This window comes from Rhopalosiphum maidis, chromosome 4 (genome assembly GCF_003676215.2).
Source record: "Rhopalosiphum maidis isolate BTI-1 chromosome 4, ASM367621v3, whole genome shotgun sequence".
Lineage (NCBI taxonomy): Eukaryota > Metazoa > Arthropoda > Insecta > Hemiptera > Aphididae > Rhopalosiphum > Rhopalosiphum maidis.
In genome coordinates, this window is record NC_040880.1 from 21,943,128 (window position 1) to 21,964,001 (window position 20,874).

General features: G+C 25.6%; 2 protein-coding genes across 4 annotated transcripts in view; one reads left to right on the top strand and one right to left on the bottom strand.

Annotated features, from left to right (window-relative positions):
- Positions 1 to 1,704: 1,704 nt before the first annotated feature.
- On the bottom strand, positions 1,705 to 3,739 carry LOC113548973 (RNA polymerase II transcriptional coactivator). Its single transcript, XM_026950094.1, has 3 exons — positions 3,508 to 3,739; positions 2,038 to 2,230; positions 1,705 to 1,974 (listed from the first exon to the last, which is right to left on the bottom strand). The coding sequence occupies exons 1-3, from the start codon at positions 3,571 to 3,573 to the stop codon at positions 1,892 to 1,894; spliced, it is 342 nt and encodes a 113-aa protein (XP_026805895.1). The 5' UTR covers positions 3,574 to 3,739; the 3' UTR covers positions 1,705 to 1,891.
- Positions 3,740 to 3,911: 172 nt separating this feature from the next.
- The window catches only part of LOC113548813, a 162,562-nt gene continuing 145,599 nt past the window's right edge, over positions 3,912 to 20,874 (top strand). For all 3 annotated transcript variants that reach the window (XM_026949887.1, XM_026949888.1, XM_026949886.1), the window contains exon 1: positions 3,912 to 4,027. The gene's annotated coding sequence lies outside the window, so the exon portion shown is untranslated. The remainder of the gene's footprint in view (positions 4,028 to 20,874) is intronic.

Consider the following 20,874-nt stretch of genomic DNA (forward strand, 5'->3'; position numbering starts at 1 on the left):
ATTACCAATGTAAAACCAATCAATTTGTATGAAACATGTAGGTTTAATTGTTTAAAGTATGGTCTTGGAAGATTTTCTATAAGACCATGGTTGCAAGTGTAGTTAAAAACGACTGAGAACTACTGCATTAGAGGGTAAAAAGTAAACAATTTTCAGTACTTAAAATAATTAGAATTAATCAAAACTGTATAACAGTCCTAATTTCACTTTTTTTTAAGAATATTTTGAACTTAAAATGTTATTTTATATAAAAGAACAGTGGTGAAGCTTAAGTTTTTAGTTGGGGAGACATTGAATAAAATGACACTAATACGCTTGGATTCCTCCCTTTTTATTTTACCTATTCGATAATACATTTTTTTTCTAATGAGTAATTAATAATTCCATCGTTCAAAATGACATAAATTAAATAATCAGCCATGAGAACAAACTACAATATAAAAACAACTATATAAAGAAACACGTAGGTACCTATCGGCTATCAGAAATAGCAATTTACAGGGGACGATGGCGTGACAACACCATGGCGATATCAATACTTGAGGAAATTTCAAACAGCGAGACGTGTCTCATAGCAAAGATAGTAAACCCCAATTACATTAAAATCCCCCCTGTACCCGTGCGCCCATAATTGGGAGACGTTGCATTATAATATAATATTTGGAATGACCCGCATGGCTCTTTTGCGCACATCTAATCTATTTTAATAATTCTTTAAGACTATAACTGTACAATGAAAAACCAATTTTAACAAATATTAAAACATATACCTATTATTTTTATAATATAAATGACGTTAAAATTTGTAAATATTTAGTTTACAAAATTATTTGTCCTGTGTTCTAATTTCTTAGTGGGTAAACGTTGTTTCATTGTCTCCTATGACGCTTCGCCACTGTAAAAGAGCTTTTGAGAGAATAACAGATTTTGTATAGATGTAAAAGAAAAAGAATGTATCAAATTACAGATTCAAAAAAAATTGTAGTACGTTACTTGGTAGCCAGTAGGTAATTACTACCTCTATACTCCGGCCCACGAGAGATCAGTACTTTCACGCGCATGTAAAATGGACGACAGCATCGCTGTCGGTGGGTAAATGAGTGGGAGATGCACGGAATCCAACAAGTTATGGTCGAAATGCGGTACTAATCTCTCGTGGGTCAGAGTATAGTACACTGCACTGAAGAATATATTATGCACATAAAATTAGGTTTTTAATCCGTCTTATAAAATGAAAATATTTTGTATAGTTGCAATCAACTTTAAAAGAAGCATATATAATTACTCCTTACTTCAATATAAAAAGTCGAGACATATTTTAAACCAGAGGTGGTCACAAGGCTGCATGCGGCTCTTGACATCAAATGTAGAGTAAAAATATTTGTTTAATAAACATTTCTTAAAAATGTTGCTCGCTTAGAATTAGCTAAATAAATTTTTGGTTCTTAAAATTATAGTTAATAGCCCACTCCTGCTGGCTGCTATAAACTATTGTCAAAATGAACAAAATAGTGGGTTTCTTTAAATTTTAAATTTTATGAAAAATAACTTATTTTAATCAAAACTATTTGATACAAACTTTAAACTTATCCTCTATTATATCTAATATGATTCTTTAAAAACATATTTTGAGTATTAATAATATCTGTATATTAAGTGCAATGATTTTAATTTAAAATTCAAATAAAATAATAAGTCATGATGTCAATGAAGTTTTAAATATGCATTTTACTTGGTAAATTAAAATACTTTAAGAGTATCAATCACAAAATTATAGTTCAGCTTATAATATAATTCAACGCTTAGTGCTTAAATATGAAATAATACATTAAAACAAACTAATTATAAATAAATAAACGTAAAAACAAGTCTGCCATGTTAGAAATTTAAATTATCCCAATTTTTCAACAGACTCTTGAATATCATCAATTTGCTCTTTCAGTCTGTTCCATTGGCTAACAGATAAAGATATGCCTATAAACAAAATTTTAACATTTTAAAGAACAATTAATTTAGAAAGGTTTTTTTTTTGTCTACCTTTTTTTCCAGGAAGTGTTTCTCCGTTCTTCTCATAAAATTCACGGATGTCGATGAAAAGTTTACCACGGAATTCTCTAACTTTAACAAAGCGATTTTTATCCAGTGCAAATGAATGCTCTTCTTCATTTGAGTTTGTTTTCTTGGAACTTCCTTTATCAGTAGGTTTAGATTTCTTAGGAGGAGGATTTCTCTAAAACCAGTCAATTTAATTTAAGATATTAAAATTCACTTGTACTAAATATGATTATTTAAAATTTATATTTATACACAGTAAATAGTGTTCTATTGTTTAATTTAGTACCTAATTTCTAACAATAAATTAATAAATTATTTGATGTGATATATTTTAATGTACAAAAATAAACAAATTCATTCAAAGTTGAATTTGGGTGGGCACATGATATATATATATATATATATATATATATATTAGTTTATAACTATTATAGATGGTATTATCAAGTTTGCTAAACTTATTTAAATATTATCTTTAACTTAAATTTTATAATTTGTTATATTAAATAAAGTTTAAGGGTGATTCATGTAGTTACTTATTAAAAATGGATCTTTTTCATTTAATAAATAAAAAAACTTTGAATTTATGTCCTTAATATATTATAAATTATTGTAATAGAAAACGTCCGTTTGTTTATTATTTAATTATTTTATTAGAAAACACCTATAGATAGGCTAGTGATTCATATTTTGAATTTAGGTTATTATAAAGAAACAACCCAACTAATTAAAAACTGAATTGGAATTGAGTACAATTATTGAAAGCACACAATATTTTTCTCCAAAATTTTGATTGTTTATGAAGACATCATATATATATTATGTGTTGCTTCTGTTTTAAAAATGTGAAACTTTGCAAATTTGCATCCAAAAAAATCAAATTTGTATTATGTTTTAATATTACAGCAAATTCACATTTAAAATTTAATAGTGAGAATATTATCCGTGTGCTCTGTGATTTTTTTCTTAAATTTTATTTTAAAGAAAGTTATAAACATTTTAAAATGTTTACCTACATGAATACTTATAACTGATATGAAGTAAACACAGATAATATTCTTAACTTCTATTAAATTTGATAGTAGGTTGTAATATTATTAATATTTACAACAGAAAATGGATTTGGATGAACAAAATTTTCCTTTATGTCTATTATAGACAGAGATAACACATGTGGAAATCAGCTCTTATAAAGGTTAACACTTAAATAGATGAATAATGATTGTCCTCTTTTCTCGAGTTAAGACGAGTATAGCGAGATGAGAAGTGAGCGAAATAGTTACCATACGATTGGAGTTTCAAAGTAATGATCTAAATTTTCACACGGTAGTGTACAATAAATTTACGGCGAAGTACCAAAGTACATGTGTTATTTTGTCATCAATAAATACCTACTAATAACCCAACATATTGAGCGGTTTATTTTTTAACAGCAGCATAAATAAAACTTACGTCGTCGGGTCCAGAGTCGGAGGAAGAATCATCTGAAGCACTACGTTTGGACTTCTTTGGTGCCATTGTGAGAATGCTTTCTCAATTAATGTGGAAAAACTAAATTATTGAACGGGTACTTACGAAGTCACGAGAGTATAACTGCTCAAGAGTGACGACAAGCCGACTTCGACAACGGAAATTTTTAATTTTTATTTATATTACGCTTGTACGCTAATCGCCAATCGGCAAAAATGTCATAAACTCATAACCTCAAACACTTCGTTACAGTGCGACCTATCAGCGTTGTGATTATTACCGGACGAACATACTGTTTTGCGTTTTTGTTCGTCTGACGGGACATCCCTGCGGATTGTAAAGTTTTCGTACCGCGCGTGTATTTCCCGCGTACGAGTTTAGTCACGTTCAGACGCATTCTCACGGTGTTTCGCATTGCACTTGTTGACTTTTGCAGACAGCCGTTTGCGAGCATTGTACATTACCAATGCAATAATTGGACGAACGTCTTGTCATTGTTAAGGTAAGTTCTTCGTTCTTCTGATTTCTGACTTCGTAGACGACAATTTAAATTTATTATCTAAATAGTATCGAGTCAGTGGCAACTGTAAAAACATAATGAATGAATTGCCACTTGGCGCAACTAGAATAAGATCCCTCCTAAATCCTACCTGGCTAGTAATAAAATATGAAAAATTAATATATTTTCAGTACTTTACCTATTATTATTTATTAGATATATCATATATCTATCATGACTAATGACTATTTTATCGATTGGACTTTCCTATGTCATTAAAAATATATTGTTAATACTAATTAATTATTAAATTAATAAAAATCGAAAATTATGCAAAACTATGTATAATATAATAATCAAAAACAACTATGACTTAGAAAATGTACCATTCTTAGTCTCGAAAAATTGTAATTATTAGCCATTAGAGTTTTTGACTAAATTATGCTGGAAATTGAAATGTTATAATTTTATTAAAATTAAAATAATATAAAATGGGTATTTAATGATAATAATATAATAGATTATTTAGTATCTGTTCTTATTCTACCCTCTGTTGATGTGAACAATAAAGGAGCAACGTATTCTTTAAATATTGTCTTTTTTGGAAACCCGATAACTATGTATAGGTAAATTGTAAATACTAAATGTCCTGTCTTCTCATACTGATATTAATATATTATTGTTAAATATAAAACTGTTGATGAAAAACAATTATATTTATAGTGAATTTAATAGGCCGATAACAAGAACATCAAGTTTATATATGTTATTTTATTATATCCTTTTAAATTCCATAATTCGGATGTGGAGAGGAAATGCACTTTTATAAGTGTGGTATCTATATTCTATACTAAAAAAATATATTTTATGTAGTAAAGACTTTATTCCACTTCTGCCGTGTGCCCGTGTTGATAATTGGGGTTGCACCTTTGGAAGCCATTTTTTCCGCCCCCATCACTACCGGCAAACATTTTTTTTTAGTAATATCTTTAACTTATTCAAGTATCTATAAATACACTTATTATAAACAGTATTTAAAAAGAAATTTGAATTGAATTGAAAATATAATATGCAAAAGTAAACTTTAATAAGTAAAACAATTAGGTATAATACTTTAAAAGTTTACAGTTTTATAATCAAAATCTTTTTATAATGTATTATGATTTTAAAAAAATATGAAATATTTTGCATTTAAATATTTTTTTTCTGGATTTTATTGTGCAATTTTATTTATCAATTCTTTCCATTTTATATCTTTAACCATAATAGATTCAATGCATAGTATCGATAAATTTGACATTGTTTCGTGTATTAAAGGCGATCGCAAATAGTTGCTTACACGTTCAAAACAAAATCGATTATTTAATATTTGCATTTGAAGAAGGTAAAGTATACATAATTATTATATTTCTTTATTTGGAAACGATGTTTCTAAAGATGATGAAATGATTGTTTTATATAATGAAGCAAATGATAATTTCCCGTTAGGTGGAAAATTTAACAATGCTTTTAAATTGTATTAATTCTTCATTAAAATATATATTTCTAAATTTAAATTTTTATAAATCAACAAGAGGTTATTTTGTTATTTTATTTTACCTTTTATTAGAATATTGTCAAACATCTCATTTTCTAAGTTTTATAAAAATCTAAATCTATTATTGATTTCAATATAAATTTCCATTATTTTATTTAATTGTTAATGAATAGTGCCAATTATTAAAAAAAAGGTTACCTATTTCGACAATTTTTCTCATGATTTTTCTTACACCGAGAATTTTTAAGTCTTATTTTTTTATTTTTTACGACAGTCGAAAAGTAAAAAGTGCAAATAATTTACAATAGATAAAAGTCAATAATTACTAAAATATTAACATACTAACTCTGCGTATATAGTGTATATTAAAGTCTCGTCAATTACTCATGAAGATATGAAATACTACACTGTCTACACTACTATAGTAGTACGTTAGTAGTCAGTACAATGAATTGTAAATATGTGATCATTGAATAGTGAATACTCAATAAAATAGTTCCTTACACTCTAAGTGAATAGTTGGCGCGAGAACGTAATTTTAAAAGTAAATGGTAAAGGTATTTTTATTTGGTTACTTCTATAAATTGTAAATTGTGACTGAAAACGAAAAGACGTCGTAAAATTGTCAACATGCGATTTTCGTTGTAATGTAGATATTATGTATAGTCTAATACTTATTTTAGAAATTAGAATACTTTAAAATTATGATTAATGTCACAATTCATATTTAATTAAACTGCTTTCTGTTATCACACGAAATGAATAACTCAATACCGTACAAATTTATTAAAATCAATAAAAATTGAAATATAAAACTATTAAATAAAATCAAATTCAAATTCCATAAAATAAAATTATACAATACAATATTAATGCGTGTGTTACATCAATATAATTAAAAATAGCATCTATATAGTAATAATTTGTGTTAATAAAGTAATGGCAATAAAAATGTAATAATTTAAATAAAAATATTGTAGGTACCTATATATTGATTTAAAATTTAAACTTGTTTTTTTTTTATCATATTTCATTAGCATTGTTTTTAGAATATTCTATAAACAATTGTGGTACTAATCATAGATCCATAGGTTCATATTCTAGACATATAAATTAAGATAGTTGTCCAGCTTACATGCAGTTACCATAGGGCGTTTGGAAAAAAGTGTACACTAATTAGTGTAGACAGTGTAGTGTCTGGGTAAAGTGTAAGAGGTGCAGTGGTATAATCGTAAATATTTTTTTGAGTATACACCTAAATTGAGAAATGTGTAATACGTAGGGGGCTCTGCCCCCCACACCCCCCCTATATTAATTAACTTAAATTTATCTATTATTATAAATATATTTAAATACATATTAATATATAATTCCATTATAGCAAATGTATTTATTTGTTATTTATAATTTATAAAATTATCCACTTTGTTTTTCTAATGGCTCCATTTTCCTTGAACGGTTATCATCGGTCGATCATGTGCTGCAACAGCCAGCTTCCAACATATTTGGTTGAGTTCCATATACTAAGAGGTGGTCCATTTAGTATAAGTATATTTATTTCCTGTATTTCTTCATTAATTGTATTATTATGAATAAAGTTTCTCATTCTTTGTACTAGTATAGATGTATTTAATAAAAATCTACGGCTTAATTGTTGTATTTCATTTTCCTCATGTCTTATATATACCATATTGCCGTCGTCATAACTCATAATATTAATTTAATTTTAAATATTTGTTTTGACAATTTAAAATTTTCTTATTTCTTATCATTTTATAATTAATCATAATTAATTATTTTGATACACCAATTCTCTTGGAGTTATGAGAATAAAAACAAAATAATTAGAAATGTTCAAATTAAATATATGTTATTAATAAATTGTGGTAATATGGGTATCATCCAAAATGCTACAATCGTATACCCCCGTATTTGTTTTATTTTCTTTCCTATACGCATTTAAGAATTTTAGTGTTTTGGGTATACGCCGTATACCCGCGTATACCCTCCACTACCCTCCCTTCACTACAAGGTGTGATCAGATATCTGTGTTCAAAATAAACGTTTTTGGTGTAGATTAATATGCTGATAATTTTTATCAATTTTATAACTGATTCTTATCCTCCACGATTATAAATAATAATAATTATAATAATACTGATGAGAAACAATAACGATCTACACCTACACCGACTACACCTGCTCTTGGGTCGGTGTGTTAAAAGTGTACACTGATGTAACACTTTTTTAAAACAAACAGCGTGTACGACTACACTATTTCAAAACGAACGCTTTGGTGTACACTTTTTGTCAAAACAAACGAACCAAATGTAGTACCTCCTTAATGTATATATATATAATTTTTTATCAATGACTTATAATTTATAGAATAAATATAATAATATAATTTTTAAAATTATTTCATTATTTCTTATCTGTTCTGTGTGAAAAATTAATTGTTTGGAATTACAGTATGTAGCAATGCTGGATCTATAATTATTATTCATTTGGTGGCAAGTATAGATTTATTATTCTTTTGTATCTAATTAAGTATACCTTTTTTTGTGATAAAAATAATTTGGTTCACTCAAAATACCACCACCTGATCTCTCTCTTAATTCCCCTTAGTTCCGACATTGATGATAGAGAAAGCGGTACGTAAATACAAAATATTTGAGTTCGCCGCTTTATATTGTTTATAACAAGCTTCCTTAAACATTTCATGTATGTATTTTAATTTTTAATTAGTTAAAATTTAAATAAAATTATCAATTTTAATAATGACCAAAAGTTAACCAACTGAATATAATACTAATATATTATGTTGATTGGTTTTTAGTTTTTTACTAGAGTTAAAGTAAATAATAGAGTGTAGACATAGATAATATGTGCGTATACAGTAATAAATAGGTATAAGAAAATAAGATACAAGAATTGAACGGGTCACCAGTCATCACTGTGACGAATTTCTTAATAATTTTAAAAATTGTAAATAAATTAATAAATAAATAATATAAATTAAATACTTTGTAAATAAATCTTTGAAAATTTGATTCTGATTTATTGGGAGTGATAATAGTGTTATCGTAAAAACCATTATTATTTGAAGGATTTCTTTATATACATCCTATATCTATATAATAATGAAAATAAGATAAATTGTCAAACACATCACACATATTATATTAAAAAATAATATTTTTTAGATTTACTTAAGGTAAAGAAGACCAAACATGTGTATACTTTGGGTAAGATACTAATTTTGTATTATTATTTATAATTTGATCAATATTCTATCGGTAATAGAAATATATAGACACTAAAAATTATCTTTCAAAACTCAATCTTTTGTGTTCATTGCTTTAATTTGTTATTTTGTTAACATTAAGATTTATTAATCAAATAAGTAAAATAATAGGCTCTTTGTAAGAAGGTCGTATTTAAAATGAGTTTTTGGAAAGGGGGTCTCTGGACCCATAAACATTCCTAACCTTTAGTATTTTACATTAAAACTTTATTTTCTTTCCATATAATATTTGTTTGAAATTATTTGTCAATCTCTAAAATACCTTTTAAAAGTATACATTTTGAATTAATATGCAAGGGTTGTTGTTGCTGACAATACATATGCAAATTTCAGAAAAAATAATTTTGATTTCTAGTTGATAAAGCAATATACTAATGTTTTTTCTACAAGTTTTTTCAATAAAGTATATTTGCATACAAATTACATACTTTGTAGTTAAATGTACTTACAAAAAATAAAATTTGTGACAGGAATATAGAATCCTATGTATGAAGTTGAAAATAATTTATAATGTTAATAATAATAATCGCATGAAATATAAAAATTAATTGATGTACAATATTGAACATATTATAATTCATGTCCTTGAGTAATGGGTATAATATCCATTATGTTATGAATATATTGGTATTATGACTTTTTATTAAACAAAATATTATATTCATTGTTTTATTTGTGAGTAGTTGTCAGTTGAGTATATATCTAAGTATATTATAGGTATACAGCTAATTGAGATAAAATATAAGCTATAATCGATTAAGTATGTAACTTTTATCATTGTATGAGTGATTGTATGAGTAGGGTTTTAACGTGGTGGTACTGTATTCGTAATTTGTATAAATTTAAGTATGTGTTATGTATAGGCAGATAAAGTATGTCCGGCTGAATTTGATAAAAATGTAATCTTTTTTTCATACCACTTTATATATACTTTTAAAATATTTTATATTTCGCCTTTCTTTATCAAATTTATGTAGCCATTTTTATTTAGAAAGCTTACTACTTTTCTTATTCTTTCATCCACCTGCAATAAATAACGTCCCAAGCAGTGCTTGAATATTAATGTTTTTCACAGAAAGATTTTCTTCTTCATGTATACAGTAGTATATTATACTATATACACCAAACTCAGGTATAATAATATTCAGTGAGCTGACCTCGTTGAGGAAAACCGTCCATAGGGACGAATATAATACACTATATACATCTATCTATTTTAACCGACTATAATATATATAAATTGTACTCATAAGATTTCCTACCGTGTTTATACTAAGTCTTAGTACAAAAACAATTAGACTTGACTACTTATTGACATTTATCTACTTTTGGATGTACTCATTTAATCGCTTATTAATAAAAACATAATAGGTCTGTCAAAATATTATAACATTGAAGTCATAATGAAATTGGTTACTAAATAAATAGGTATAAAATATCTTATGTCTCAAAATAAATAATTTTTAGAGTTTTCATTTCATCGATGAATTTTAAACTGTAGAGAGTTCACCATTGTAAGCAAATATTTTATTATAATCTATAATTTTTATTTAATTATATTATTCCGTATTCGCTTAAGATTATTGATTAAAGAATTAAAATAGATAAATTATGATGATAAAAACCTTTTATAAATCCTTAGTACCATTTTTTAAAATATATATTTGAAGTCAAAGACGCTATGATAATAAATAAAAGGAAATAATGAAAACTTGAAAAACAATGAATCTACAAACGTGTAATGAATTATAATATTTTCGATTATATCAGATTTTTTCAACAGATAAAAAAATACATCACTTCTGTTATTGTTATTATACATAAGAGATTTATGAATAAACCTTTAGGAATATCTATTTATCAAAATAATTTTGAAATTGCTTAACGTATGTGTCGGCCTCACACTCGCCAATTTCATCGCAGAATGTGTATTTATTTTTTGTCATAATCATATAACTATTTGTATAAATTACCAACGTGGTTCTGGCTACATTATATTTTTATTTTAGAATTATACAGTATAGGCAATAGGCATCACTAAAAATAGTGTTTCTTTTGTACTTTGGTATATATCATTAAAATAAACATAATACTGAACAACGTATCACGAGGAAACACATCCTTATAAATATTGCCATAACCAAAAAAAACATTTTATGTACCAAATTAAATATATTTTAATTTAATTTTTGTTATTTCAAATAAATATTTAAGTAGGTATTTGAAAATTGTATTTAATTTATGATAAATTTAATTTTTATTTAAAAATTTAATTTTTCGTTTAATATAAATGGTGCCCAGGTGTAATAAAACAGTAAAATATTTAATTTAAATTTTTTACTATTTATATTAAACAATGTAAAAATATAACATAAAAATGATAAAACTGTCGTAAACATAACAGGTATTACCTGGCACTTATGGTAACAATATTTTGAGCTATTATTTGTTGAATACAATATATTTAATTGTCGGTATATTTTAGTTTTACTTTTATAAAATATATTGAAAATTATGATTAAAATCGTAATTATAATTGTGCTCATCAATATATATGTTCACAAAATATACATTTTATACATTTTTCTTGAACTGGATTTTAATTTTATTGTAATATTTCAGTTTTTACTGGGTATGATATAAAGGTAAATAATATTATGTGTAATAATGAAATTACTATTAGGTAATTTTTAGACGAAATAAGTATAATTTATTATGAGTCTTAAACACTAAAATAAAAAAGGGCACTGAATCATTTGTTAAAATTTCATTTGGTTACAATACGCTTGTTATTTCATTGTATGCATGTATTATGTGTGTATTTATCAATTTATGTACCTAAAACGTTTTCCTAAGCCAAGAATAATAAAGTAATGTACAGAAATTAAAAAAAATCATATTAACTTACAGTAGTAGCAGGGCGTTAATTATTTTTTTTACATAATCGTTGTTTTTTTTTTTTGTAACGTGCTACAAGATTTTTCAAACCTCCGTTAAAAGAGCCTGTAATTTCTGATTTGGAGGTACCAGTTCGTCTATTGATGAAGACTTTAGTCTCACTTCTAATCGTTCTTTTTTTTGCTTAATCATCGTAATATTAAGAACAATTATAAACAAAACGAAATGAACGATTTTTATATCAAAAAGTATTGTAAACTATTTTTCATCGTAAATTAATATGTCATAACTGTGATCCATAATACTATTTATAATCAGTGCTGAATTAAGTCCAATCTTATTAGATTGGTCTATAGACATATTGTTTTTTAAAAGGCTACTGTACCTGATGATAATTGAGTAAAATGCTTTGACATTTTCGACTTTTAATATTTTTTCTATACAATTCAATGTACTAGGTGATTCACCAAGCATGTTTATCCAATTTTTCATTTAATAATGAATTCATTTTAAATTATGGTTTTTAGAATTTTTAAGTAAAATAATAGGATCATGCGTTTTTCATGTGTGCACTGAGATTGTTTTATAGCAATTATAAAGTTACTAGGTTATATTATATTGCAGTACCAACGTTTTTCATTCCGAATTGTTAAGTAGATGATTTTTGAAAATTTTAATGTATCGAAAATTAAAACTAGTTTCTCAGGTTTTTAAAATGTATATACTAATACTAGTATACTAGTATACTAGGATTCTTAAAAATAAGCTTATAAAAATATAAAATGAGTATACAATTGGATCTAGTATTTATTATAATTTGTCAATTTTCCAAATTAAAAATTGTTAATATGTTAATAATTTTCAATTGATTATATAACCTAATTATATTAAACCTATTATCCTTAGTACTAAAAATTAAAATTAAAATATAATTAAAAATAATTATAATTTGATAACTGTATTATTAAAGTTAATAGAATTTAATTAAGTGAACACCAAGTTTCATATAAGTTTATTGTAATTAAAAAGTATTTTTCTTACATTTTGTAATTGGTGACAATTTCTATCTCATAATTATAATCAGAATAATTTTCTAAAAATACTATTAGATATTTTTTTTAAGAAGCTTTAAAATTTAAAATGAACAGAGTTAAATGTAAATGATAACCAGTAAGTTGAGGTCTAATACACCTATACAAATTTTAAATGCTTATTAGTAAACACTGTTTAATATTTATTTATCTGACGTTACAAGATATACATTTTTAGAAAAGTATATAGGTATAATTTAGTATTAAAATAATATTTTTCGGTTATAAATATTTTCGAATTATATTTGTTGTATATTATAATAGTAAAACCCATATCGTTAACAATAAAAAATTAAGTTTTCTGTTATCAGTTTAATAATTAATATCTTTTACGTTTTTATTTGGTAATAATTAGTTTCGGTATGATGTATGTATGTATGTATGTCGACGATTTTCAAGAATATAGTATGCCTTTCAAAAATTAAAATGAATCACCAAAATTATACGTGTGCATATTACTTTCAATGTGTGTGACTGCGTATTTAATTTATTGCAGTTTTATGTGTTTGCAGCGGCCTTACTTGCTTAGACTTTGTTAAGTATCTACGTCCAACATAATTTAATAATGTAACGTGTACCTTCTGTGATGGATATTTTTCTTATAATTATTACTAAAATATTTTATAAATTATATGGTCGTTGTCGTCTTGTTTTTCCCATTGACTCGACCGTTTTCTTTAGTCTGTGAAATCGAATTACTAACAATATTTACGTTATTTTTTCCTGATAAAAAGCACGCATTATTTTTTAACTCAGAGGTTTCATGAAATATTTTTGCTATCAACTCAAACTGTATAATATTTATATAATCTTGTTGTTAGATAAAGACAGCAAAAAAATATTCTTTGGATCGTTATCTCTATAGGACCATAATAATTTGATCTTATTTAGTCATTCTTGCTATGGTATTATAAAATGGACCTCTTTTAACGTTGGCCGCCTGTGGACCTTTTCCCTAAAATCCACCAATGGACTATTCAGGTTTAATTATGATTTTATATGAACGTATAAGTATAATTATTATCGATTTCATAATATTATTGAAAACGTATTGTATTGTGTTTGAATATTGTATGACACTGTTATATTATATTTTTGGATGAGTGAATTACTGACGGTTTTTTTCTCTTTGAATATCAATCAACGAATAATTATTTTAAACTTATTGGTCGTAGTAAAAGGTGGCCTGCCTGTAAAAACATGTTACAATTGAGTGAGGTATATAAAACTATATAAAAAAAAATTAGTCATAGTAAAGGACCTACTCCGTACATTACCTGTATAAAAATATATATTACAGTGGTAATACTTTTTAGATTTTTTAAACTATAATATAATACATAAATTGACGATTCCACGCAGAAGAGAAATTCTAACTATTTTTTTTAACCGTGGCATTAAGAAGTTTTTTATAAAACAATATTGAAACTTATGATAAATACACATATTTTATTGGGTTCGTAGGTACTGCGAGAACTAATTATATTATTTCGTTGTATTAATATTTGATAAAAAAACATATTTAATTTAAAAAGTTTATTTTCTTGAAGGCACTTAATATTATCATTATTTTTTTCAGCTTAAATGTGTTGGTTATTAAAATAAAAAAAAATATTGCATTAAAAGTAATAACTTACATGAAAATATTGTATAGTATGAAATTCCATTCATAATAAACTCTAACCGCTTTAAATTATGGCGGAAAATAAATATATATTTCACTTTATTGAATGAAAACTTTTAGCTTGAGAAAAAAAACAGATTAACATTTTAAATTTTATTGTACGGATCGGCAATAAACAATATTAGGCTGTGAGCTTAGATAGTCACTCAAAAGTTTCATGTCACGACACTTCACACCGGTCGACCTATACATTTTTGTATTAGGTGTATTTCAATATTGGACCGTTGCCTGTACTTAAAACTATAAAATTGTGATTTAACAGTTGAATAAAGGTAACAATATGTTGCTGTATAATAAGTTAAATTTTAAATAATATATAATAGTATAAAATAAATCACAGAAACATAAGTAACATATAATATAAATAATATACAGTCCTTCTGGCTCAAACAATGTATAAAAAGCAATAATAATAAAAAATGGTATAGCTACTCATAATTTATGTCGGTGCGTAGACTAGCCAGCTGCTACCTATACCTAAAGTAAAAAAAGAATGTAAAACTCTGGTTATAAGACCCGGTATAATATTATATATAAAAGTATATAATTATTGCGTATAATAAGAAACCAACAATGGCGATTAGAGCACACGAATATATTATAAAATAAAGAAAAATTTAGTAACGAATAGAGCACACGAATTACAAATAAAAAATGATTTAGCGATATGTATGATTTTATAATAACCAAAGTGGTAATTTATGAATACGATGTAATAATAAGTGTAGTTCATATTTAATATTTAAATTTAATAAAGTAGAGAACAGTTACTCAATACTTGAGCAAATATGACAAATGTAATATAATATTAACTACAGCAGCTGCGCATATGCTTGCCTTATATATAGTATACGTATACGTATATATATTTAAATTTTAAATAATACAAATTTGGCGATTAACATAAATTGAATTATTATAAAAAATGAGGTGATTAATGTTCTCGAAATAATAAAAATTAATAAAAACAATTATTAAATGTGACAAAAAAATAATTTACAAATTTACACGCTAAAAAGAATGGAAAAATATACGTGTTTACCATTTGTGGGTTGACTATCAAAACGATACTAATTATTATTAATGTAATATTATAAGAACGTTATTATGATAATATTTATGCAAAATAAAAATAAATTACAGAGACCCTAGATTTTACATGTTAATGTATATTTGTGTATGTGTGTGCATTAGCTAGTCGAAGGCTAATCGTGTTATCCGCTTTAACGTGATTATGCATCATCCTTTATTTTGTGGCGTCAACTACCCGCGTGTACCTTAATTGTTTAAACTTCAGAATGGGAAAACCAGTGGCGCTGACGTCATCTGAAATACTTATGACAAATATCAATATGCTAGGTAGTATACTTAGGGCTGGTGCTAGAATTTTTGGGGTTCTTTATTTAAAATTTAATTCCTTTATTCCTTCCATATTTTAAATGTGAAGTTCTTTATCTTAATAACGAACATATTGTTTAGTTGAAACTCGAACTCTTTTAAAAATTGTTTTCCTAGTCAATATATGATATTATTTGAATTATTTTTAGATACAAAAGTATATTTATGAGTATGTGCATATGTCAAAACATTCTGACAGAGTCCACAATAGCTTTTTTTTTAAACTTTTTTTTTTAACTCTTGAGTTCACGATGTTGGTCTTCTCAGAAGCCTACAAGTTTAATATAATATAACATTTACGATACTAATGCATATTAAATTTTAAATAAATGAAATTAATAAAAATGCTCAAGTTTAATTTTAATGCATACAAATACTTATAAATAATAAACGATTAAAATATAATGTTTATTAGTTAAATTGTTTTTTCTTGCTTTTTGTGTTGCAACTATAATATTTTTAATGATACGATCGTAATCTAATGTTTCTTAATGCACACTACTCTTAAACCATTGAAAAGCAATGCTCACCACCTAGAAATGAATACAAACTTGTTAATAATTTCCTTTATTTATTATTTGAAAAATTTTTTATTCTTACACCTTTGTCGGTGAATATTAATCAACACTAAATTATACTATTATAATATTTTATTTATATATACCAATATATTATAATGAGTTGCTCGAACATAATATTGCTCCACATGACAACAATGTTATCCATATATTCCATAATAATGTACCATAGGCAAAGGTCAACAAAATACATAAATAAAGAAATTAATATCAATGCAATTAGTGCCCAAAAATATGTATTAAGAGGACGTTATACCCGTATGTGTTGTCTCTGTCTTACTAATGTAGATCATAGAAAATTGTCGTTCATCAGAACATATTTTGTGATGTTAGCTTTAATATTAGAGTAAATTTACCTATTATCAAATTTAAAGGTAAAACATAGACAATGACATATGATTTTATTGATATTATAATTTTATAGTGAGTTATGAACATTTTAAAGTTGTAATATTTTACATAGCTATAACTCACTTTAATTAAAATAATAATATCAATAAAAGCATATGTCATTGTCTAGATAATATTCTTACCTTTAAATTTAATAATAGGTAAATTTACTCTAATTTTAAAGCTAACATCATAAAATGTATTATGCTGAACTACAACTAGTTATGATGTACGTTAGTAGGACAGAGACAACACATGCGGGTATAACGTCCTCTTAAATGTGTGATATTTACGTTTTTTAGTAACAGGAAACAGCACTTACGTAAGTACTAAAGTATGATAGTTTATTATTAATAAACGGAAATATTAAACAAGTAATAAATTAATAACACTTAGTTAATAGATTCAATTGTTTAATTTCCTAGTTAATTTCAAATTTTGAATATTAATTAGCATTTATAATATTTTGATTCCATAAATATATAGATAATAATAATATATATTATATTCCATAAATTTCCATACATAAATGAATTATTAATTATTATTAGTTATTTTAATATACAATTAATCTATACAATTGTCATTAAATTTATTTATTTAGACACCCATAAACATGATAACTAATTTTAACAAATTAATAAATGTATGTATGTGCACGTGTATTAGCATTGCACTCATGTACAAAATTAAATACAATCACTATAAGTATTTAATTATATTTAATTGCTCTTTTTCGTAAATTTTATCGAAGTACTTTACTTACTCGGTGATAGATAATGCTATGCATCCAAACTATCTAGGAAATCATCGTTTTATAGATAATATTTTTACTTCATCCAATATTTTAATTATTTAACTGAAATTAAAATATATAATATATATCTTAAATCATGCATGTATGTTTGTATTAGGTACGGGGATTCAACAAAGTGATCTGTTACTTCATTAGGTACTTCGAGTTTGCAGAGCGCTTGAGAAATGTGGATAGGGAGTTGACGATAATCACGCTCAAAGTTACTGAGCGTGAAAAAAAATTTGATGTGAAAAGTTAGACGGAGCCCGGATAGGAGGCAGACGAGAAATGTACTTATAATTTATATTATACATAGGATTCGTTTAGCCTTTTTTTTTTTTATCAGTTTATGTGTTTACGCACTATGTATATATAATATATATATGTATGTATATATATATTTAGACTTTCAAGCTATATTTAAATGTAAAAATGAGCAAGATAATAATTTAATAGTCGATAAGTGTATTTTGTATATAATGAGTTTTATCGGAGGACGTTTGAAAACAATTTAGCATTTTTGTTATCTACCTTTATAATCTATATATTTTATCATTGGGTGCTGCAGTTGTTTGGCGTCCGCCACGAGTATATAAGCTCGTTGGTGATTAATTGTTTTGTTATATTTACGAAAACAGTTGACATATATATATATATATATATATATATTATGTAAGAATAAAATATTCTCATCAATTTTAAGTCTAAAGAAACTTCCGGATTCGCCATTTATACTCGTACTGTTTTAAATATTAATTATTCGTATATGTGCATTGGTGATACCGTGACGCATAACGTGTTATACGTATATATTCCGGGTCTAAATTAAATATGTATACGTACACTATATTCATTAATCACTTGTACAGGACTTGTAGGTGTTGCTTTTCGATATTTAAAGTTTATTTTATATTTTATACTGAAATGATCTTATTAATTTTATTTTTGTTGAACTTTTTTTTTGTAGATACATAAATATATGTATAAATACGGTAAAAACGCGCTGTCTTTTTGTGTCAATATGTAAAAAGAAGGAATTATTAGTAAAGTAAATATGCGTCGGTTTACGTAAGAAATACATATTTAGTATTCAGTCAGCCAGAATAAATGAATTATTAGGCATTTAATATTGCTGTTTGTAACATATTTTTAAGTTAGTTATTACTAATTCATTACTTATAGTTAGTTATTTTTGTTAATAATATGATTTTGGTTTTATCATATGAAATGGAATAACCAATAATTGACCTTATACGTACACGTATACTAGTTACATAAACAATAATAATACTTAGTGATTTTGTTTTCTTGATTGATTTTATATTTTCACCATATTCATATTCATACCATTAATATATTTTAAGTGTGGTGTTTACGCAATACGCTCCATATACCAAATATCAGTGACTCTTGCTTGAACCCATAGCATGTTTGCCATATTTTTATGTAAAAATGTTGGGAAATGATTATCGTTTAATGTATACTTATATGTCTTCAGAAATTATGTATTTTTATTAATGTATTTATATGATTTTATTGTATGTAGAATATAGTTTAGACTTCTAGAGCAATTTTGGCGGACTGCAATATTAGATTTATGTATATATTATATACATATATATATGTATAGAGAGAGAGAGAGAGAGTGCGTTGGTTGGTACTAAATTCGTAAATCGTCAGAAGACCTCATGCTCTCTCAAAAGGGCAGCCGAATAACGCGGATAATATTATGTAAGGTGCGCACGTTTCATTTGTCGTCTGTGTGGCTGTTATATACAGAATGATGATTTACCAAGCATGCAGCTTGTTCACTCCCAATTTTTCTTGAATATAATAAATTTATTAGAATTCTGATTTTTGTAAGTTTTATATACTTAAATATAGCTTATATTTTCAAATACTTATATTTTTTTATACTTTTTAAAGAGTATTCTTTGACGATATCACCATATTAAAAAAAAAAGAATAGTTATATTATTTTTATAATAAATTAACAATCACTAATCAGATAATTTTTTTGAAAATGTTTTATTTAAATTTAATATTTTAACGAGTAGTTTCTCAGTTATTAAAATGTGTATACTAAGAATAATAACCATTAAAAATGGTTTTACAAAATTATAAAATGTATTTAAATGTCATTTTTATAGTATTAATTTATTATACTTTATTAAATACTAAATCTTGATAGCTTAATGTTAATTACTATAATTATAGTTCCAGTGATCTCATTTCTTCTAATCCTATTATCATGGATTTATATATTAACCCAAGTTAAATAACATAAAATACTCGTTCGAATTTGAATTTGGATACATCAATATTATTAAATATAATCTGCTTCATAATTCATGGTAAAACTAAAATGTTTCTAATTAAAAAAAAAAAATTGTTTTTATCACCATAGGACACTTTTTTTTTATCTTAGTCATTGAAAATATGGATCTTAAATATACTTAAAAATGTAAAAATTTAGAATTTAAGAAATTCATTATTAAAATTAGAAAATGGATATGAGTGCGAATGAAAATTCTGGAGGGAATTACCTTGTATATTATATACGATTGAGAAATGCAGTTAATCGGTATCTGCAGCGCGAGATAAAAATTTGTTACGATTTCGTATAACTTTCGAGCATAATATCGTAGTTTCGTGGATGATAGGAGGGGGCTGGACATGTCTGACGTCGTACACTGCTGCATTTGGGCTTAATGACGAAACCTGCCGGAAAGGACGGTCAAAATTGCTTGCGTGCTAAAAGTTTGCGTGTTTAATTAAAACGGCTGATATCTTGCCGGACCTACCTAAACCTAAATTTTGTTTGCATAAACTTAAGCTTTAATCTTTTGAAGTGAACAATTATTTATGTTTGTACGCGTAGTCTGCTGTTGCTCGTTAAACATATTATACTGTAGTGTGGTCGGGGCGTGCACGTGCTAAATGTATCGTTGTCTGCAGCTGTTATAATAATGTATACGATATATAACTCTATAAAGTATACGCGTTGTATGACATAATAATAATAATAGTAATCATGTTTGTGACATAGCGATGGTCAAATATTATTTAATAGGTTGACGATAATATTGATCATAAAAATCAATATTCGTCGAGTCAAATGTTGAATAATGAATCTGATATTGAAGACCATAAATTATTATTTATAATCTT

What these genes read in the sequence shown, in the direction of transcription:
- LOC113548973 (XM_026950094.1), bottom strand. Translation starts at nt 3,573, where the DNA reads ATGGCACCAAAGAAGTCCAAACGTAGTGCTTCAGATGATTCTTCCTCC. An exon ending in CCGACTCTGGACCCGACGAC is followed by an intron (nt 2,231 to 3,507) that starts GTAAGTTTTATT and finishes GACTGGTTTTAG; the next exon opens with AGAAATCCTCCTCCTAAGAA. An exon ending in AACACTTCCTGGAAAAAAAG is followed by an intron (nt 1,975 to 2,037) that starts GTAGACAAAAAA and finishes TTTTGTTTATAG; the next exon opens with GCATATCTTTATCTGTTAGC.